This window comes from Arachis ipaensis, chromosome B8, assembly GCF_059453495.1.
Source record: "Arachis ipaensis isolate K30076 ecotype BB chromosome B8, ASM5945349v1, whole genome shotgun sequence".
NCBI classification, from domain to species: domain Eukaryota; kingdom Viridiplantae; phylum Streptophyta; class Magnoliopsida; order Fabales; family Fabaceae; genus Arachis; species Arachis ipaensis.
In genome coordinates this window covers 5500376-5524388 of record NC_142443.1, presented here as the reverse complement: position 1 = coordinate 5524388, position 24013 = coordinate 5500376, and the positions used below count along the sequence as shown (strand labels likewise).

The window sequence follows — 24013 nt, the reverse complement described above, 5'->3', positions numbered from 1 at the left end:
AATTTACTCAACCATTAAGAGATTTTCTTTGTTCAAGAGAGTTGAGAATTTTTTACTATTGCTAATTAAGAAATTCTTAGGTTTCATTGTATCTTGGGAGAGTATTGTCATCAACCCTATAGCAACTAAGTGTGGGGACAAATATCTCTCTAAAAAAAGCGATCTAATCGTGCCTTGAAACCACTACACAAATATAAGATTTTGTTATCTTACCATCTTCATATACCCAACAATTTTAGAGAGATATTTCTTGAAGATGACATAAGATCAAAACACTACGTTTAAGGTCATGAATCAATAGTTTGTCAAATTAGATCGCTTTGATGGAACGAACTTCAACCGTTGGAAAGACAAGATGATGTTTCTTCTTTCAGTTTTCAATCTTGCATATGTGATTGACCTAAAGACTACACCAATTGCCGATGCCGCTGAAAATTCCACACCGAAAGAGAAAGAAAAGATTGTTCAACTGAAAAAGAAACGTGATGAAGATACTTTTGCATGTCGAGGTCATATTCTCAATACTTTGTCCAACCGACTCTATGATCTCTACATGTCAATTCAATCACCATTAGATATTTAGAAATCTTTGGAAGAAAAGTACAATACCGAACGACAAGGAATATATAAGTTTATTATGATAAAATATTTTGAATTTATTATGAATGATACTATGCCTGTCATGGATCAAATTCATGAATTACAAATCCTTGTAAGTAGACTTCGTGATCTACAAGTGGTGATCCCTGAATCATTACAAGTTGGAGCAATTATTTCAAAATTACCTTCATCATGGAATGGTTATAGGAAGAAACTTTTACATCTTGATGAGGACTTCACAATTGAGAAATTACTAAGGTATATACGTATAGAGGAGGAAACTCGAAAACGTGATGCTGTGTATCTTTCTCAAAGTTCTAAAGTGAATCACATTGGTGAAAATAACACCAATAAGAAGAAAAGAAAGTTCTCTAAAGATTCAAAACAAGATAAGAAGAGACAAAGAGAGTGTTATCATTGTCACAAGAAAGGACACTATAAAGAATGTAGACTTCTGAAAAAGGAAGCACCAAAGACCAACTTAGTGGAAGAGAAGGATCTAATTGCTAAGGTTGTAGAAAAAGTACAAAACATGCATATTGGTATGGTTACAGAAGTTAACATAGCAACACAAGAAAAATCACTTAAATGGTGGTTAGATTCAGGGGCTACTGTTCACGTTGGCAATATTACTAGAGGAGGAAAAAGATATTTTATAACCTTTATTGATGATTGTTCTAGATTTACTTATGTGTATTTGATTAGAAATAAAGAAGAAGCAATAAATGATGAAATAGACTCAATATTATCTAACAATACTTGGTTCTTGGTTGATTTGTCTCCAGGATCAAAGTCTATAGGATGTAAGTGAGTATTTAGAAGAAAGTATAACACTGATGGTTCATTACAAACCTTTAAAGAAAGGTTAGTGGCCAAGGGGTTTAGACAACAAGAAAGTCTAGACTATTTTGATACCTACGCACCTGTGGCAAGAATGACTTCTATTAGGATTCTTATAGCATTAGCATCCATACAAAAGCTTTATATACATCAAATGGATGTTAAAACAGCTTTTTTAAATGGAGATCTTAATGAAGAAATTTATATGGAGCAACCGGAAGGCTATGTGCTACCCGAAAATGAAAATAAAGTTTGCAAATTAATTAAGTCTTTGTATGGGCTAAAACAAGCGCCTAAACAATGGCATGAGAAGTTTGATTCAGTGGTGTTATCAAATGGCTTCTCACATAATAGTGCGGATAAATGTATTTACTCAAAATTTACTAAAGATTATGGAGTAATCATTTGTTTATATGTTGATGATATGTTAATCATCGGAACAAATTTAGAAGGAATTCGTATAACGAATGAGTATCTAACTTCTAAATTCAAGATGAAGGATTTGAATGAAGTTGATACAATATTAGGTATAAAGGTGCATAAGAATGAAGTTGGCTTTACTTTAAGTCAATCTCATTATATCAAAAAGGTATTGAAAAAGTTTGATCATCTCACAATTAAAGAATCCAATACGCCGTATGATCCTAATCTTAAATTAGAAGGAAACATGGGAAGACCTATAGCACAATTAGAATATGCTAGTGCTATAGGAAGTTTAATGTATGCAATGCATTGTACTAGACCTGATATAGCATTTGTTGTGTGCAAATTATCAAGTTTTATAGGAAAGCCTAACAATCAACATTGGAAAGCTATAACAAGAGTTCTTGGTTATCTCAAGAAAACCATAAACTTGGGATTACATTATAGTGATTATCCCGCAGTTTTAGAAGGTTATTCCGACGCAAGTTGGATTACAAATCTTAGTGACAACAAATCCACTTCAGGATGGATTTTCACCATAGGTGGTAGAGCAATAAGTTAGGCCTCAAAGAAACAAACATGTATTACACATTCTACTATGGAGGCTGAGTTTGTAGCTTTATCAGCCGCAGGTAAAGCAGCGGAATGGTTAAGAAATCTGTTATATGATATAAAGCTGTGGCCACAGCAAACGACAGCCATTTCAATCTTCTGTGATAATGAATCAACCATGTCTCGTGCATATAATAAGGTTTATAATGGAAAGTTTAGACATATAAGTTTGAGACATGAATTTGTGAGGCAACTAATAGATGATGGTGTAATTACCATTACTTATATAAGATCTCAAGGAAATTTAGCAGACCCTTTGACTAAAGGTTTGTCAAGGGATAAAATCAAAGAAACTACTGCTAAAATGGGATTAAAACCTATTATTGCTAAATGATGGGAACCCAACCTTATTCTAGTAGACCACTAGTTTCAAGGTTTAATGGGTAATAACAAGTTATTTAGCAATTGAAGCACTAAGGTATAAGATTTAGTGCTATTTACAATAAATTAGGAAGGTGAGTTTAAACTCTTAATGGAATGATAATATTATCTATCAAAAGATTCCACCTATATGAATATAAGAGTGGTGCCGCTCTAATCGAGAATTTTAGAGGTTTTATTCTCGTAAATATTCATGAAACCAGGATGAGCACAAGGCCATATAAGTGCTTAGAATTGTAAACTCTTGAACTTGGAGGGTATAAGTAATGTGTGTGATTTTTGGTACTAGCATATGGAGTATAGGTTTAATCGATTAGACACCTATTACTTCGTTAGAATTTTAAAATTTACACTAAAAGATTGTTTAATCTTAGTGACACATTCTTTATGCATATACTTGTATGACATTTAAATTTTGTAAATAGTGGGGGATTGAAGGGTATTTACAAATTTTATTAATTAATAATATTAATATTATTGATATTATTATTAATATTATTAATATTAATAAACGGTTACTAACCGTTTAGTACCATTTGGTTGAAGGGACACAATCTTTTAAGGATTGTGTATGTTCAAAATATTGTGCCTATTGGCTAAAGGGACACTACTCTTTAAGGATTGTGTATGTTCAAAACATTGTGTCTATTGGCTAAAGGGATACAACTCTTTAAGAGTTGTGTATGTTCAAAACATTGTATCTATTGGCAATAGAAAAGACACAACCATTTGTATACGTAATTAATCATAATTGCTACGTGCAATATGTATAAATAAGTCCTTATTCACTATTTCAGATTGATAATACTAAGTGTACAATTTACTCAACCATTAAGAGATTTTCTTTGTTCAAGAGAGTTGAGAATTTCTTACTATTGCTAATTAAGAAATTCTTAGGTTTCATTGTATCCTGGGAGAGTATTGTCATCAACCCTATAGCAACTAAGTGTGGGACAAATATCTCTCTAAAAAAAGCGATCTAATCGTGCCTTGAAACCACTACACAAATATAAGATTTTGTGTAAATGACTAGTTTGATCAATTTAGGATTGATTCTAATATTGAAAAAAGCAAAAGCTCTATAAAAGAAAATTTCATCCAAGGTAGAAGTAACTATTTTCGTGCATATTTTCAAACCATACAAATACCTTTATTTTCTTTATTTTTAATTGTATTCATATTTTTTTATTGTCTAGATTTAAGTTTATATTGAGAGATACAAAAGATAAAGAGAGTTGATATGAAAAAAAGATAAACAAAGTAACATGAATTGAAATTGAATAAGAAAGATACATTAAAATTGAAATAAAAACAAAAAAGATAGATTAAAATTGAATACAAAGAGAATCACTCTACTTTCTATCCAATTTTTTGATGCAACAAGAAAGAGACTCTTCAACCTAACTTGTCCACATCATAGTTTGGGAATTGAATCGAAGGGACTCCTCAACCTTCTACCCAATTTTTCGTGCAACAAAAGAGGGACTCACTCAATCTCACTTGTTCACATCATGGTTTCATCACAAAACAAAACAAAAAAGTGCTTTGACACCTCTAATCACTCAATACTACGATTACAATAGTTAAAGGAGTATTTATAACCTCTTATTAGGTTAAAATAAAGAAAACCTTAAAGCTCACAAAAAAGTCCAATCTAGTAACTAAATAAATAAAAATAAAAATATATCAAAATAAACTAATAACTTTTAAATAATATTTGATCTTTTCATATCACGAACATTTAAAGTATGTATCATTCTCCTCCTCTTTAAAAAAATTTGTTCTCGAATCTTGTAACTTAAAAAATAGTATATGAAAAGGGAAAAATATAAAAAAAATAATTTCTTTTTTTGTATTTTTCTCTTTTTTCTATATTTTTTTGGACTGTATGTTTTTTTATTTTTTAAAATATAAAATCAATAAGAACGATAAGATAATAATAAAATATAAACAAGAAAGATAAGAACATAATGAAGGACGTGAGAGACACTTGAAGCATTTTTTTTTGGATACAAAAAGAAGATACATAGATTAATAAGGATTAATCAAATACCTGAACTCTGATACCAAATGATACGAAAAAAGATAAACAAAAAGACATGAATTGAAATTGAATAAGAAAGATATATTAAAATTGAAATAGAAATTAAAAAAATAGGTTGAAATTTAATACAAAGAGAATCACTCTACTTTATCAAATTTCTTGATGCAACAAGAAAGGGCACCTCAACCTAACTTGTCCACATCATAGTTTGAGAATTGAATCGAAGAGACTCATCAACTTTCTACCCAATTTCCCGTGCAACAAGAGAGGGACTCACTCAACCTCACTTGTTCACACCATGGTTTCATCTCGAAACAAAAAAAAAGTGCTTTAGCACTTCTAATCACTCAATACTATGATTTTTTTTAAAAGATAATTATTTTTATTTTTTGAATAAAGTTGGTCCAAAACTGGACATCACACATAATAATTGTCCACATAAAAAAGTTTCACCAATCAATTAAACAACTGTGTAATTGAAGTAATGAAAGAAACTGGTAAGGTCATCTTCAAGAAGGGGAAATGGAAAGGCAACAGGTTGTGCACTCCTCCATGAGCTTTCGCACAGCGTGAACAACTTTTACCGGCAACTTTCGCTTACTTTCAAAACTTGCTCATTTTTGGATTTTCAAATCTGTCATGCCACGTTAGCTACAAGTTTCTTTATCTCCTTCAATTGTCTTCGTCCTTTGTTCTGATTTTGCAATTCTTCCCACTACCGCCAAGGCTCATCGGTAACTATTGGGAGATGAATACCCAATAGCCTCCAAGCTTCTGCTGAATCTGGACAGACCCACAAACAATGTGAAGTCCATTCCGTTGAGTTACATCGTGGGCAGATAGGGTTAACTTGGGAGATTCGAGTGTGGAGCTTTAATTTGACTGGTAATCCATTATGCATTAGTTTCCATAAGAAATTTGTTTACCTTGGATTGGCTTTTAAAACTCCATATTCCTGACCATATGGATTTTTTTTGGCACTGGATAGAAAAAAATTTCTCTAGAGGATGATAAACCTGAAATGCAATTTTATAACCAGATAAGATTGAATAGCTTTCCTTCTTCTCCTTCAGTCAGGTAATGTAGTCTTCTCCTTCTACAATTTCTGTGTTAATAATTGCCTCTGCTATTGCTGGGTTGAAATGTTCTTTTATTTTTGTTTGATTCTATTGTCTGTTTAGTAGCATTAGTTCTGCAACCCATTGTGGAGTGTATTCTGTATTTGCATTAGTTATAGGTGTTATGGCAGTAAACTCTTTAACCCATGAATCTTGTGTAATACTTATCATGCTGCCTCGTTCTATTCTCCAAAAAATGCCTTTTTTCAGAATTTTTCGACTCTCCAACACGCTCTTCCAACCCCATGAGGGTTTGGTTCCTATCTCAGCCCGTAGAAAACTAGAAAATCTGTAGTATTTACTTTTATAAAACTTAGAAATCAGGGAATTAGGTCTAGTCAATAGTCTCTACCCTTGCTTAGCTAACATAGCAAGATTGAAGGCTTTTAGATCCTTGAAGTTCAATCCCCCTTATTCTTTCGGCCTACAAGTAATTCTCCAACTTATCCACTGCATCCTCATTTCGCTTCCCTTTTGTTCCCACCAGAACTGCAGAATTTTCCTCTAAATTTTTTTGAGCAGTATTTCTGGCAACTTGAAATAGTTTAAGGTGTAAAGTGGTACAGCAGTTGCAATGGCTTTTATTAACACCTCCCTGCCACTTGATGAAGGTAAAGCCCTTTTACAATGTTGAAGCTTTTGCGTAATTTATCCTTTATGTAATTAAATGTTGCCCTTTTAGACCTTTGGATGACTAATGGAAGTCCTAAATATTTGTCTTGATTGACAACATGAGGAACTTCGAGTATGTTAGCTAGGAAATCTCGCGTATACACTGTTGTATTTCTGCTAAAGAACACTGATGATTTATCCAAGTTGACCTTATGACCACGAATCTCTTCATAACTCTGTAAAATATGAATTAGTTCCTGACAATCCTCTTCCGTAGCCTTACTAAATAGTATTGAGTCATCTGCAAAAAATAAGTGATTGATTTTGGGACAACGGTGATTAAGTTTCAATCCAAAAAATTTCTGTCTCTGTTCTCCTTTGTGGAGCAGATGGAAAAGTCCCTCTGCACAAAATAGAAAGGTAGGGAGAGAGGGGGTCGCCTTGCCGTACCCCTCTACATGGTTTAAAGAAACCATGCGGTTGACCATCCACAGTAATAGAATAATAAACTGTTGTCACACACTCCTTAATCAAGTCCACCCATTTATTACAAAAGCCCAACTTTCTCATCATAGACCATGTGAAAGACCATTCCACCCTATCATATGCTTTACTCATATCGATCTTTAAAGCGAAATCATGACTCCCATATTTCTTGTTCTTTAGAAAATGCATGAATTCATGTGCAATTAATACGTTGTCACTAATCAGTCTTTCATTTGAAATTTTAGGAATTAAGCAAATATTTGTATGATTAAAAGCCTTAAGCAGTTTACCTCCAAAGGAAAAACTTCTAACTGCTTTGATAACGTCCTCTTTAATCACATCCTAATAAGCCTGATAGAACTTAGCAGTGAGTCCATCATCCCCAGGTGCAGAGAAGGGGTCGATAGAAAAAACTGCCGCTTTGATCTTTTTTTCTGTCACTGGTCTGACTAGCCTCCGGTTAGTTACTGCATCTATCTTCTTTGGAATATCCTGAATCTCTTTGGTTCGGGTTGCTTGAGGTAAAGAGAGTCTCAAAATACTTCTGGGCTATTTCTGCTATTTCTTCTATCTCTGTTGTTGTATTCCTTTCTTCGTCCTCCAAATACTGTATTCTATTTCTTCTATTCCTCACTTGGAACTTGGAGTGAAAGAACTTAGTGTTTTGATCACCCCAATTCAGCCAATTAACTTTAGATTTTTCTCGCCAATATCTCTCCTCTTGGTCCAGAACTTCCTCCAATTTAGCCTCTAGATTTCAGATTACGATATCATTGGCATGCTCTCCTTTTCCAACCTCTTTACCCAAATTTTCTTTGACATTAAGAATTCTGACCTTACAGTTAGAGCAGGAAGACTTTTGCCTATCCACAAGTTTATGTCTGCATTTTTTCAGCTTAGTTGCAAGCTGAAACATTGGTGAACCCTCTGTTCCTTCTCTCCAAGTCTCCTTCACAATGGCAGTAACATCTCCCATCTCACACCATCTTTCTTGAAATTTGAATCTTCTCTTAAACCTCCTCCTTTCCTTCTCTGTACTTAATAAAATCGGTCTATGATCAGATCATGTGTCCTCCAAGTGCATGACCACAACATTTGGCCAATCATCTCTCCAAACACTGGTTGCTAAGGCTCTATCCAGCCTCTCCTTAACAAGGTTTTCTTCGAATTACCGATTACTCTACATGAACTTATTCCCTTCATAACTTAAATCAATTAAACCTCCATCATTGATGAAATCATTGACATTTTGTATGAATGAACTTAAGTTTGCTCTGCCACCCTCCTCATGATTTGCTTTGATTGCATTGAAATCTCCTATGACAACTAACTTATCTCCATCAATCTCCATAAGCTGTAACACTTGTTTATATTGATCAATCCTTCTCACCTCTTTCGTACCCACGTGCACTCTTATAACCTTTTATTTTTGCCCTGCTTGTTGATCATCAGCTGTGAAATGAATAAAAAATGTTTAAGAATCTGAACTTGAATATTATCTTTCCACACTACCACCAGATCACCTGCCAACCCAATCGGGTCCACTAAGAACATAGAATTATATCCTCGGGAAATTGTTCTTTGTCTCGCATAAGAACAAAACCTCGGGAGAATGAGATTTAAAAATCTTTTTGATGCCGTGAACTGTCAGGGATACCCCCAAACCCTGACAGTTCCACATTCCCATCTTCATGTCTCTTGGGGCACCAAATTATGGCTGGCACCCTTTCCCTTTTCAGCAAAATGTTGTTCTTCCGAGCATGATTTTTTATTTTGTGATCCTTCTCCAGCGTCTTCAAATTGTCGCTTAACCCCCGAAATTGATTTGAAAGAATATTTCCTCCTTGCTATATATTTCATATTCTTCTTCTTACCCCCTTATTACCTTCAAATTCCTCCCCTACTCTAATAGAAAATACATAATCCGAACAGCTTTTTTGTATTTGTTCAGCTCCATTTTCATCCACCTTTTCCTTGTCTCTCAGAATATGTTGATCCTCCAATCCACCTTCATTTTTTTTCCACTGTACTATTACCATTCTTTCTACTCTGTACTTCATCTTCTTCCTCCCGCACCTGTGAATTATTATCTTGGACAGATAGGTTGGCAAAATCTTTGATTAGACACACCGGTGTTGGTTTGTTTGATCTCTCTCTCCCTTCTCCAGTCTTGTTCCTCCAATTCGGGTGCGGATGTTCCTTTTGGTTCTCAATTCTCCTCCCAAGTTGTTCAGCTCGTAGCCAAGGTCCCCACTGTTCCCCCTATTGACTTCCCTTCATCGAGTCCTCCACATATTGACTACAAGCTCTGATTTCATGCCCTACACAACCACAGTAGTGGCAGAAGTTTTCGATTCTCTCATACTTGATCTGAGTCTCTATGACTTTGTTATTTCTACCTGCAATTCTTAAAACCCTTCTCAAAGACTTAATTATGTCCAATAGTATTTGAATTTTGAGAATTGTTTCTTCTTTCTCTCTCATAGTGAACACATCAGCATCTATGACCTTTCCCATCGCCTCTCCCACCTTTTTTCCTAAACGTGCCATCTTGCATTGTTCAAGTAGTCTCCATATCTGTACCCATGTGAGAACCAAAGTAAATTCCTTCTCATTAATCTCAATCTCTGCTGACCACCTCCATAGGTTTAAAATATAATTTTTAAATAGCCACGGTGCCTCTTTCTCTATTCGAATTAGGTCAATTTCCTTTTCAAAAAAAAAAAAATGGAATAGATTTCCTCTATGATCCATCACCTTAAAGCCCTCTGGTTGTCTCTATATAGCATACACCGATTCAAGAGTTCCAGCACTGAATTGTCTGTCTGCCATGAGTTTGACCACCAGGCTCTTTGTGCATTTTTTCATTCCTTCCTTAATATCTTCATCCTCAAAGTGAAAAACCTGATCCTCCTCTTTATCATCCACGAACTTTTCGTGATCTTGATTATCAACCAAAGCTGCCATGGTTACCTTTAGGCACTTTACAAGCAAAACTTGCAAAATTAGGATTTCTCTGCATACCCTAACAGAGCAAGAAAATAACCCTAGTAGCAGGGCAACTACTCAATACTACAATTACAATAGTTAAAGAGGTATTTATAACCTCTTATTAGGTTAAAACAAAGAAAACCTTAAAGTCCACAAACATAAAGTCCAATTTAGTAACTAAATAAACAAAAAATCAAAATATATCAAAATAAACTAATAACTTTTAAATAATATTTGATCTCTTCATATTACAAATATTTGAAGTACGTATAAAGAGTTGTTCACATAAAAGTCATTTAATCTTTGTTTGAGTATTTTGATTTCAAAAGTGTGCTACGTTAGAGTACACTTTATTTTCCTTAATTAAGTTGAGTTAGCATCTAGACGATTTATTAAGCTTGGGATAGCTTAGGTAGTTTAGAAGAGTGTGAATCTCTTAGAATTGGAGATTGTAATCTATCTTGATTATAATAAAATTTTTACCATTATTGTAGTAAGACTGAACGTAAATCATATTGCATTTTTTTTAACATAGGTAGCTCAACACAATATAGTGGAGCCGAAGGAACAAGGATAACAAAAGACAAACACAAACATAAATGAAAAGATGTTATCCATTGTCATCTCCGACATTGCCATCAACAACCAAATGGATCAACTCCACACCATTCCTTGTAACTCAAGAAGGACAGAATCTTTACTCCTTCAACACTTGTCTCTACTCTCTGGAAAACTCTGCTATTTCGCTCCAACCAGATGTTCCAAATAACCGCACAGAATCCTATCAGCCATTTCTTTTACTCAGACTTCCCACTTGTTACTCCAGTCCAACTCTCAAAGAACTCTTTAACGGTTTTCGGGATGGCCCAAGCTCTATCAGTAAATGTCAACCATGCACACCACACCTGCCACGTGAACTCACAAGCAAAAAAAATAAATAAATGATGTACAAATTCTATATCCTTTTTACACAATACACAAATATTGTCATGATGATTAATAATGCCAAGTCTACTCAGCCTCTCCTTCGTGTTTACCCTGCCTACTAGCACAAACCAAGCAAATAGTTCAACTCTTGGAGGAACCAAGCCTCTCCAAATGGAGCTTGTGAAGTTGTAACTCGTGATGTCGGCTGAAAGAGTCTCTTTCTGTAGCACCTGCACAAAAGAATTAGTAGAAAAAACTCCATTTTTATCAAATTTTCATACAACTGAATCCTCTCTATCAACCGATAACCTTATAACCCGTAACCGGTCGTGTAATTGATTGAGCAACTCTAGCTCCCATTGGAAGAGTTCTCTCCTCCATTGGAAGTCCCATGCCCACTCTAGCTCATCCCAAAACCCACAGTCCCCTATTATGGATCCTTGTTGATTTGAAACAGAGAAGAGTTTGGGAAAACAATCTTTCAAAAAGTCATCTTGTAACCAATCATCCTCCCAAAAACGAATATTTTTGCCATTTCCCACCTCCATGGATAGACCCCTGATCATCATATCTCTTGCCTGTTGCTCCTTAATATTAAGCTGGCAAATAGTGACCAAACCAAAATATATCGAAGCGTCACTCTTCTCTTTTTCTATTTTTTTTACTTTTTGTTCCGGATATTCTAAAAAACAAAATCGCAAATAATCTCTTAATACCAAAATTCTATATAACTTTTTTTTCAACTCACTTATATATAAATATCCCAACATTTTTCTTCCACCCTTCAATTAAAGAACTTGGTTTCAGGACATAAATTAAGCTTTTATTTACACAGCTGCCAATTAGACAGCTCAGGAGAATCAATCTCGAACAATTACCAAACAATAGACAATAAGAGTAAAGGAGACAACTACTTCACAATACAATGTACTTTATCTTCAATAATGTAAATATTACTAGCCTTACTTTTTATAACTCTAGCTTCCCCCAATAAATACCTTGACCAGATCTCTGCCATTGATGTTGGGACATAATTAGTAACTTTCTGGGTTTTTTTTTTTTTTTTGTGTGCTATATGTTCAATCAAAAATACTTACATGTTTCTAGAAAAATAATATATTTAAAGTGTAATATAAAATTATTTGTTTTTATTTATAATATATAAAAAATTTAAGAATGAGTGATTGTAACATGAAACATGCATTGAATATATTTAAGTATATATCATGTCAAATGTGCAATCTGGCAATTTTCTCATTGATCAATCTATACAAATTGCCACATGACTCTACCAATTTTTTCAATTTCTCATCACGTGAAATAAATCATGTCAAAGGATCATCGTCAGTCTTCTTTTGGTTCCTTGCCAAAATCAATTCCTTTATTTAATTAATAAAGGAACAATGCCAAAAATCATGAATCTTCTAAGGATATTATTGTGGTCGAATTAGGCCTAATAGACAAAGAATGCTACAAATATTTTTATAATTTTTCACTGAAATTAACATCTACATTTTGTCTTTCTTACAAATTTAATGAGAGTAATAATACTTAATTAGTATTTAGTACAACAAGGTAATTCAACTTGACTGTTCATTTTATTTTAATTTTCCAGGGGAATCTATTTAGAGCCACAAGAATACTGCAGTGTTACAATAATTGTCAAAATGCTAATAACTTAATGCTTTCAATATATTGTACAGCGTTATTATATGTATGTGAGATCTGAGTTGTATTAAATAGATTTAAAAAAAAAAAATGCAATAGATCTGAAGAAATTTGATGACATGGAACAATGGAACCAAGGTTGAAGCCCAACTTTGCTAATAAATAAAATATTACAGCATAAAGAAGAAATATTAGTTGACTAGTAGTTAACAATGATCTTTGCTGCCCTTCAACTGATTTAGGAAGTTAAGGGTGCATTTGGTTTGTATTTTTATTTGTAGTATTTTTTATTTTTTAAATTTTATGAAGAAAAAGATGAAAACAGAAAATAAGATTTTATTATTTTTATTATTTTTACTTTTTTTTTTTCACAAGATACGAAAAACAGAAAATATTGAAAATGATAACAAAAAATGAAAATACCAACCAAACGTATTTTAAACTTCATGGCCTCTTTATTTTTCTTTAGTAAGCTACAAACATGTATATAAAAAGTTAACTATCTGTATAAATATACATTAAAATATAAAATACACCAAAAATAAATTAAACAAATATATATTTATATATAAATATATAATGACTAATTTATTAATTAATTTTTTGCATATAAATAATATTTTTTTAATCTGTTAGCATGGTCACTTTTTAGTATATTTTATCTGAATTAAAGAACATATTTATATTAAAAATGTATTGATTTAGAAATATACAAAAAAATTAGTAACCATGGATAAAAATAACAAAAGTAATAGTATTTTATTCATAGGGAGGATTAGAATGCATGTGCTTAAAATATTTTAATCGGGAGATAAAAAAAATTAGGGAAAATTTGTCACAACTCACAAATGACAAATGATGTCACTTTGGCTTGAAGAAACCAAAATGACAGTTAATATTTCGTGCCATGGCAGGGTTTACACATGATTGGGCACGAGGCATAAGATGAAACATGAAAATGTTCACTAGGGTTACATCATGCTTAAAAAGTTTGTTAACAAGTTAAGAGTGTGTTTGGTGTGTACTTTTTTTTTTATTTTTATTTGTAATATTTTTATTTTTTAAACTTTGTGAAGGAAAAAAAATTGTAAAAAAAATAAAATTTTGTTTTTATTTTCACCTCTAATTTATTTATTTAATTTTTATAAAATTTTGATATATAAAATATTAAAAATAAAAATACAAACTAAATACTCTTTAAAATTGTTATAATGGGGTTATAATTAAACCAATTGGGTTAAGACAATTGTCTTAATAACATTGGATACTTGAGGCACAAGTCTTGCTTATGGTAAGAACCTATGTTTGATAGTGTGTGTACTGAGAGGGTATAACAAACAGCATATGCTCAAGGGCATGTGATCTTTGGCCAAATGCTAAAAAATATTGCATGTGATCTCTTATCCGTTTATACCAGTTTTTATTTTATACGGCATTGAAGATGTGAACAAAAGCTGAAATTATGGTATCCCATGCTTTTAGCATTATGTTACGTTTGTTGAATAATTAAATAAGAAAAAAAAAGGTGGCCCACTTTATTGCAAATTCAAAATGAATTGATTTAATGACTTGAAAAACTTTTGAAACTATTTTTTATTTTTTACGATATTTTTCAATCCGACAAGTCAATAATTAATCTATGAATATAAGTTTTAGTTATCAATTTATCACTAGCTAATAAATTGATGTATGTATAAGACGGAATTCGAACACTCAACACTTGTTTAAACAAAATAATAAACTAACTACTAAACTAACCTAAGTTAATTTTTTTCGAACTATTATATACAAATACACTATAACTAATTATAGCTCATTTTTTTTTATGTCATATTAATATTCGAAACAAAAAAAATACTAAAAACATTTCACACACTGTAAGTCATGAAAATAGATCCTCTCTAGTTTTTTTAACAATTGAGAGAATAAAGTGTAATCTCTCACCTTTAATTCTATAAGTGGAACCAAAAATAAATAGGAGAGAGAGAGTAATGAAGAGTAAGATTAAACACTGGATACTATCCAATTTTTTTTTCACTGAAAAAGATCTACTTTTCACTGGAAAGGATCCACTGGAAAGTATCCACTCCCGTAAGTCACTTCATAGTGAGGTAATTTGCAAGCACTCTATCAATATGGCATGAAAAAAGGAAATTGATGGTGTCAAATGTGAACATGTTAAGGTTTTGGAAATCAAGTTTGCTTACAACATAAGAATCAAGTTTTGCTCTTAGAAAAGGTGAATCATTATGAAGCATTCATCCACTCTGGACTATTTACTGGTCCATGTTCTCACTAGTATTGCTCCATATATCAATACATATAACATCAACAAAAAATCATTCCTCAGGAGAAAGAAACAAAAATGGCAAACATCATGAATTAAATAAAGTTCATGTTTTATCCAATACATTTATTTGGCTTGAACTATGGATAAAGAAAAAAAAATAAGGAACCAAGAAAAATAAATAACTGTAAAAATCTCACAAAAACAATTCAACCTATGCAAACAAAAGAAAAAACATTATCTAACTTGCTGACTCTAAATTTAAGACCATATATAATGGTACAATCTTCTTGCTTGTCCTTAAGCCTGTTGTGATGGCAATTTCAAAAGGCACACTCTGATCTTTGCCTTTGAATTTGTTTGGAACTTCAATTCTTCACTGAAAGGCAAGGAAATCTTGGGAAGAACGAACTTCTCTTGCTCCACATGAAGAAAATGATGGAGATTTTGCTCTAAAGTAGCTGTAGATTTTTTGGTACAGCTTTAATTTGTTGCTTCAAGAAATCATTTTGCCCCTTTTATATAATGTTACAGAGAGGAGGGAAACTACAAAGATATTGACACTGACACGGATGAAACTTTAAGTAACTGGAGACATTGGCTTAGACAATGGTACCAACGTAGCCAAATCCAACAATTGAGAAGGTTATGGTCTGAAGGAATAGGTAAATAAAGTAGTTGTTCTTTCCATGCACAAAGTCATAGCATCCACAGAAGAAGAGGAATGCAGCAAATCCAAGCTCCAACGTGTTAACTCTGTTTAGCCAAGAATAACAATAATCAAGAATAATTCATTTCAAAAATGCTTTGTGCAATTGAAAAATTAGTCATGAAATTAACTATTATGTATTTGTGTATAAATATATGTGTTATTTAACTCATTTTCAATGTGTATTTTGTGTTCGTGGCTGATTTAGTAACTAATTTTTTATGTGAACATAGCATGGTTGTAATAATTTCAATCACGTGTTGCTTCTAAAATATTGTACCATGCGCAACTGGAAGATACTTATTAATACAGTGAAGAACATAAAAAATGGATTTAGAACAATGAAGAATTTCTAAGTACTTCACTGTCATGACATGTTCAGTTCTTCTACCTATCAAAAGAATCCTAAGTAGTATTATTGCTACAAAATTAGGCGCATTAAAAGTGCTACCCAATCATTAATTAATTTGGGGGCCATCTGGATGATGATAATGCCAGCCAGGGTGCAAATGAATTTATTGTAGAAATTGAACTGACCTTTCGAAAAACCTGGATCTTGGTTTCTTGACTGGTGCTTTGATGGCATTATTGTTGGCTTTGTTCTTGGAAGCATCTTTGTTCTTGTTATTGACAGAATCACCAAGTTTCTCAGTAACAACCCACTCATTGGCTCTCCCAGCTTCTAACAGACCTATGAATGTTGCTTTTGTTCGATGCAATGACATCACATTCTCAAAAAGGATCCAGTAGAACAGCAGGTGAATTGACCTGCATACATGCACGCCATGTGTTTGTTAAATTGCCAGCTTAGCTTTTTAATGTTTTAGGAACTAGTGGTTAGTTTAATTAAAGAATAAAAAGATAGATACCTTGGTGTTCCAACTGAATTGAGGATGGTGATGATGGAAGGGATATAAACAGCACCCCAGATTGGAACATGAACCTCAGGGACCAAGATTGTGAGTGGAAGCACAACACAGTAGAAGAAGAATGTGACCATGTGAGCTATGATCTTTCTAACAAAGAAGAAGCTGTATATAACGTACACTTTCTTCCAAAATCTCACTTTCTGCAAATCAAATAGAAGAAAAAACACTGATCACCAACTTGTTCATTCTCACTTCGTTCACTACTAATCATATAATAATTAATTAATTCCTATAGCTCACCTTGTTCCTTACAATCTCCATCACCATTTTGCGGAACAGATTAGCAGGACCACAAGACCATCTGTGTTGCTGGAACCTGAAGGCCCTCAGAGTACTTGGAAGCTCACTTTTGGCCTAGTTAGTTAGTTAATTAGTTGGTTTATTAACTCCCACATTATTAATTCATTAATTACTTTGATTTTGATATAATGAGTTAAAGTGGGTATAATGTGTATATGTACCTGGAGGTCTCCAAGGTAGACAAATTTCCATCCCCTAAGACTAGCACGAACAGCAAGATCCATGTCCTCCACGGTTGTTCTGTCTTTCCACCCTCCTGCTTCATTGATTGCACCAATTCTCCAAATACCTGCTGTCCCTGCAATTTTAATTTGCAACTTTATGTTATAATGTTTTGGAATTGCATGCACAGCAACAACATCTAATTAAGGTCAAATTATAATTACTACGTACCATTGAAACCAAAGAAAGCATGAGTGGCTGATCCAACTTCTTGCTCCACTGTGAAATGGTAATCAAGGGACATCTCTTGCATTCTTGTCAGCAAACACTCGTCAGCATTCACTGTCACACACAAACCATACTTAATTAATTCTCAGTTTTAATTTTATAGATATTCTTCATCAAAATTATTACGCTACTGTTATTATTATTATTATTATTTGGAATTGAAAGAAAGAAAAGCGAAAAAAACAAATCCATATAAACCTAAAAGTATATGAAAATGAAAGAAATTGAGTGAGTGTGTTTGTCGTCACGTGAGTGAATAATAATAAGAAAAGATGCCACGTAATTAGATGCAAAGAAGGATAAGTGAAGTGGAAGTGTCGGCAACCAAGGACCGAGGTCCACACCATTAGGCACATGGTAAGACCCACAACCACAACGTATACATAATATAGATTGGGAAAATACTATATACTAGCGATATTAAATTATAACCAAACCACGTGGGAAGTGGTCTCGTTGAATTCATGGATTTGCAACTTTGGAATCATGGAAGAACGGAAGCGCTATTATTATTATTCAAGGGGGCAAATTTGATATAGTATATTGACCAAACAACCCTGAAATAATTTGACAAACTTGGCTCCATCTTCATTCTCATGTTAAAAGAAACATCCCACCGACGACACCATTGACTGTGACCATCACCCCTTCAACGTTTTTTCGTTACTTATATTAGAAATTTGATGATTCAGTGACCATAATTGAATGTTGTTCACTTCATACGCTATGACACTACACACCCCACCACAGATTTTCCCTTATTACGATCTTGATTTTGATGCATGGCTAAGTTAGGGGGTGGTAGAAGGGGTATGTAGCATATATAATTGCAGATTTTGTCTTTTAAAAGAGAGGGGAGAGGGGGGCCATAAAACAAAAACAAGCTTCAGAACCATGGTCATAGCTAGGGTGGTCCCACCCTTCTTCTCAGCTTAACAAAACTTCACTACTCCAATGCCTCTGTAAATTTATTTAATTATTTAACTAAAATAAATAATTGCGACCTTAAGATCACAGATTATGAAGTACATTATACCTTTTGTACGACTCTTTTTCATTATTTCCATTAAGACGACATGTTTGTGCACTGAGTTTCTCTTATTTAACTAAAATAAATAAATAAGACGTAATGATAAGCAGTGATTAGTTGTCACCGACAGCTGGATTTGATAATAATGAAGTTATAGATGTAGTAGTATTAGTGTGATTTAATTATAGTTAGGGAGTGGGGTTAGGTGATGGTGGAAAAAAGTAAATAAATAATTACCAAATCTCCAGCGAGCTTGAACAAGTGCGATGTCAGGGTTGCCAATCAAGAAAGGAACGGCTCTACGGAGGAAATCAGGCTCAGGCCTGAAATCAGCATCGAAGATTGCCACGTACTCACAGTGCTTGACGTAGCTACGTTTTAGACCTTCTTTGAGTGCACCCGCTTTGTACCCCGTTCTGTTCTCTCTGATTTGGTACGTTATGTTTATCCCTTTGCTCGCCCATCTCTGACATTCCATTTCCACCATTTGCTACAAATCAACACAAATTAGTTAATTAATTTCACTTCTTAATCCCTCACTACACAATTAAAATATATGCACCTTAACCACGGGGTCGGTAGAATCATCCAGGACTTGGATCACGAGACGGTCAGCAGGCCAAGAAAGATTACAAGCTGCTCCAATCGAAACCTTGTAAACCTGAAATTAACGCCATAAAACTAAGAAAAATTCTTATAATAAAGTCACTTTAGAGAATGGAAGTGAATGAATGAACCTCTCTTTCGTTGAACATTGGGATTTGGATGAGGACGACTGGGAAGTTAGAGCTACCAAGCTCGACATCATCTTGGATGGGCTCATAATTGTAGCGTTTTTCCGGTTTCTTCCAGAAGAGCTTCACGAGGATGATGACAATGCCCATGTAGAGCCTCTCGATGAAAAGCATGAGCGCCATTGCTAAGGAAATGTAGACGGAAAGCTTCAACAGTGGTACTATCAATGGCGCCTTCACAACCTCCCATATCATCTGAATCTGCCCCGCCAAGTGGTTACTCACACCCTGGATTGACTCTGGTATGAATACCTTCACTCCTTCTGCTCCCTCCATATCCATAATGATACTAGCTACAATCGGCAACAAGACTGGTGGCACTTAAGAATAGTGACAATAAAGAAAGCAGTGAAGTGGTTTTTATGAGCTTTCAAAAGCTATGGATTTTAGAATAGGAAGGGTGGTTATTCATAAATCTCCCTCCACCCCGCATATGGAAAAACTAACAACAAAAAGCTAAGAATGCACTCACTTTTTTTTCCCTCTTTCTCTCTCTCACACACACACTAGTGTGGTTGGTTCAGCCAAGAAATGCTGGGGTGTTTTATGGTTTCTTTCTATCTGAGAACACAACCCAACAGAGGCATGAACAGGGTGTGTGTGAGACTCTGAGAGCAGTGAGTGAGAGAGAGAGAGAAGGGGCAATAGATGGAGAGAGAAATGGGTTACTTTATAGTTAGATTTTGGTGATTACATTTTGCATTTACTGCATTTTTTTATATTATAATTTATTTTTATTCTTTTTCGGACGTTTGATTATATTTCATCAGGATTCAGATGTGGTTGCCTTTTTGGTCACCAGGGAAAAAAGAAGGAAAAAAAAAAAAAGGCTTGTGGTCCATGGCTAAACTTAACTGTTCCTTACCTTGGTGTTAATTTTAACTTTTCAGTCTGTTCCTGTATCCTATGATTGGAGATATAATAGTATCAAAGGGTATTATAGTCATTTTATATAGGGGTTTTTTCCTCTTCTGTTTTGGGCTTTTGGCTGCATTGCCAGGGAGATGAGGTAAAAAACGGATAAAATATCATCCAAGGAAAAGTGGAAAACTGACAAATAATGCTCATTAACACACTGGATTTTTTTTTCTTTTCAAAATCTTTTATTTACCGTTCGGTAGAGAAGAACATATCTAACTTTTGTTCACAAATGGGAAGCTTCATAAATATAATGCAGGTTTAATTTAGTGTTTTGTTTATAGGGAGATACGATAATTAGTCAAATATATTTAAATAAATATATTAAATAATTAAATGATTTGCAGTACTATTTTGTATTTTCATATAAAAAATGTTATCACCAGAATAGTCATTTTATTTCAAAGCTTAAGTAAAATAATTTACGTTCGTTAATTAACAATTTTTAAAAATAAAATAAAATAAAATCTGAGTAATGCCAAATTAGTCTTTTCCTTAGTCAACAAAAAAAAAAAATAGTCGTTCCTTTTATGAAATATGAAAAAGAGGCAATCAAATTATTCAAAATTCAATAACATACACTAGATGAGTGCATATATAGGTCTTTATTTTTATTCCTGTAAAGTGTAATATTTAAAATTCTTCATTACGCTAATGTGGTAAAATAGGTAGATCCTCAGTTTCAAATTAACATTTTTTATATTTTATTTAAAAAAAAAAGAATATTCAAATTATACAACGAATTAGTAACGGATGATTAACATCTCAAAAGAAAAAGTAAGTATTAATCTTAGAGAAATAGCTAGTAAACAGTGATGGATTCCAATTGTATGAGATTTTATTGTTGGTGACCCCTGAAAGAGACTTGCGTGTTAGTGTATATATATGTGAAGGGAAAAATGAGACACGTTTTGATGATCTGAGCGATTTTACACACAAATGAGACAGCCAAAGTAGGGACACTCTTGTCTTTCAATAATGCGATATATTATGATGAACCCATGTTGGAGTTCACGGAAATAATGTTTAATCTCCATATTTATTTATTTTTAATAGAATAATCTCTATATATTTATATAAATATAAAGAATATATTTATTCAAGCTTTCAATAATTAAGAGAAAGGCCAACATGGGCAGAGAAAAGCAGGCAATCCTATTAAGTGGTCTACATACGTTTCATAACTTCCTCCTTTACCCTTTGCTACAAACTCATTGATTAAATGGATGTTCAAAAACACCAATACACTTGCCATCTACATTGATCCTATTTTTGTTTCCCATTAATAAAAAAATCAAAGTGAAGAGTTACGTGCAGTTGTCTTAATATAAAATTGATAATTAAAAACTGTTAAATAATAATTTAGTCAAATATATTAAATTATTTAACTGCAGTCTGCATATGAGTTTTTATCAAAAATAAATTAGAGTTGTGAGTAGTTTAGTCCAAAATCTCAAATTGTAAAGGATAAAATTAGAGGTTTAATTTTGATATGAAATAATAAGATAGATCCATCACTAACAATCGTTTCATTCAATTTTATCATAATGTTGAGTGAAAGAACATGTAAATAGAAAGTTTATTCATAAGATTACACACACGATACATGCATTGCTCTTAAGATGTAGAAAATTAATAATTGAATTATAAATAATCAGCACGTTTTCAATATCATATTATTTCGAATCAATTTGATGATGTTGAAAACAATCAAGAAAAGTAGCGTGTTCAAATATATTATTACATTTACGTCCGTAATGAATTTTACACACTTTTATATAATTCAAGTTGTAATAGGATACTGTAAGTAGGAATTATAATTTGAGGCCAAAGTAAGAGAAGGGTGATGAATCACGAACATGTTAATTAGTGACTTAATTAGTTCAACTAATTAGATAATCAACGAAAGTAGTGAAGAGACATTAATTACTAGCGGATACTAATTCAAAAATGCAATAGGCAAAGGGATTGACTTTGTAATTGTGAAGAAGTGATTTGAATCTTTTAAGTACATATATAACTATTCGTATGACTTTAGATTCAATTGTATATATGATAAAATAATTAGAATTTAATTTTAATATGTTGGTAGAAATTTAGATACGGTTGTCTTCATGTGAAGTTAATATTTAAAAATTATTAGATAATTTAATAAATTTAACTAAATCACCATCTAATGATTTTTAATTATTAACTTCATACAAAGATAAATACATATGAGTATTCACCATAAATAAATTTTATATAAATATTTAATCACGTATTATTATATCAATAAAAATAATCAGTTTTTATAATTACTGTATAAATAATTATAAAAAAAATAATTACACGATTATATAAAATAATTTATAATTAATCTCTCAACTTTTGGATAAGTACAATGCTTAAAAAACAAAATCATACCTAGTGGTCAACTCTACAATTAACCTTACCAACTACGAATGAGGAGGTGATGGCAATAAGCCAATTAATAACCTTGCATTATTCTTCCTTTTCATTAATCTCAATTTTTAAAAACTAAAAGTTAAAAAATTTATACTAAAAGATATAGTTATAAATTTATATATATTTTTTTAAATTAGACTAATTTCAGATAGAAACACAACAAAAATATAAACAACTATTTGTTAGTCTATCTTATATGTAGTGAAGTTGCTATATTATACACTGAATGATTAGGCGTTGGAACTTGGGATAAGTAGTAATAATGTGAGGTATATATAAAAATGGCATGAGACTCAGCGCTATGGAAATGGAATGATGCCTATCTAGTTATTAGTTGCCTTGCAAGTTGCAATTGCATACACAATGCAACAAGCCTTTGATTTAGGAATCATGTTCATTATTATACACTTCAAATCTTAACCTCTTTTCATGATTATTTGTACTTATACTTACCACTCTATATTATATTTGTTGTATAGTTCTTTTTGTGCAATAAACAAGAAAGGACACTACACAAATCTATAATTACAAAATTCCCTTGTAATTTATTATTGCTGTTTCACTTTTCAAAATGTCAAAAACCTGAACCTCACATGTTGTGTCTCTTGCTCTCTTCTAAGTTTTGTAGATTAGGGAAAAAAAAAAAAAAAGAAGATACACGATTTAGAGTAAACTTTTACGAAAAGATTTTTTATCAAGTAATCTTTTTTAAAAAGATATTTTAAAAAAATAAAAATAATTTATATTTAAATATCTCCTGTAAAAATATTTTTATTTAGCAATTATATTTAAATACAATAATATAAGAATACTTTTTATTTATTTATTAGGTTAAAAATATCTATTTTTTAGATTAAGAAATAGAAATTATAACTTTTAAAAAAAAGATAGTTTTTATTTTTTTAATTTTTTTATTATTAAAATTTTATTAAACAAATTAAAAATAAAAAAAAATTTATTAAAAATTTTTTTAGAGTGAATATCTCACCCGGTCTCTGACAATTACTTCGAAAAGACAACGAGACCCCTAAACAAAAAAAAAATACCAAATCTGGTCCTTAAGATTTTTTTAGGAGCTCCCGTGAAAAAAAAACATTGACTTTTTTTTTATATAGAAACTTCGTTGTTCTTTCGAGGTAGGAGTCGAGTTGGATTTTTTTTTGTAAAGGCTTCATTATCTTTCGAAATAATTCTCAGGGTTGTTTTAGATTTTTCTTTTTCTTAACCAGACAATCCGTAAATAAGAGCCTTGCCCAAATTAGGACATTAACGAGTAACTTCTTGTTCTGCTTGTGATTGAAAACTACGTAACTTGGCTCTTGCCTCTATTATTCTTGTCTCCCTGGTTTACAAAATTATAACCAATAATCCATTATTGTTATTATCACTCTGCTCAGGCGATCCAAATTATTCTCATCATTAATTGGATCCTGTTTTTCATTAGAT

General features: G+C 32.4%; 1 protein-coding gene across 1 annotated transcript; it reads right to left on the bottom strand.

Moving 5' to 3' along the window:
• Positions 1-15068: 15068 nt before the first annotated feature.
• LOC107612837 (glucomannan 4-beta-mannosyltransferase 2) lies at positions 15069-19907 on the bottom strand. Its single transcript, XM_016314592.3, has 9 exons — positions 19145-19907; positions 18970-19068; positions 18645-18897; positions 17321-17431; positions 17089-17225; positions 16868-16981; positions 16568-16767; positions 16236-16466; positions 15069-15745 (listed from the first exon to the last, which is right to left on the bottom strand). The coding sequence occupies exons 1-9, from the start codon at positions 19481-19483 to the stop codon at positions 15592-15594; spliced, it is 1638 nt and encodes a 545-aa protein (XP_016170078.1). The 5' UTR covers positions 19484-19907; the 3' UTR covers positions 15069-15591.
• Positions 19908-24013: the final 4106 nt, after the last annotated feature.

Bases quoted from the DNA above. Each gene is read 5' to 3' on its own strand.
- LOC107612837 (XM_016314592.3), bottom strand. From the start codon at position 19,483: ATGGATATGGAGGGAGCAGAAGGAGTGAAGGTATTCATACCAGAGTCA. The intron at 16,982-17,088 runs GTACATATACAC...CTAACTAACTAG, and splicing joins TCTACCTTGGAGACCTCCAG to GCCAAAAGTGAGCTTCCAAG. The intron at 16,768-16,867 runs GTGAGCTATAGG...TTTGATTTGCAG, and splicing joins TGGAGATTGTAAGGAACAAG to AAAGTGAGATTTTGGAAGAA.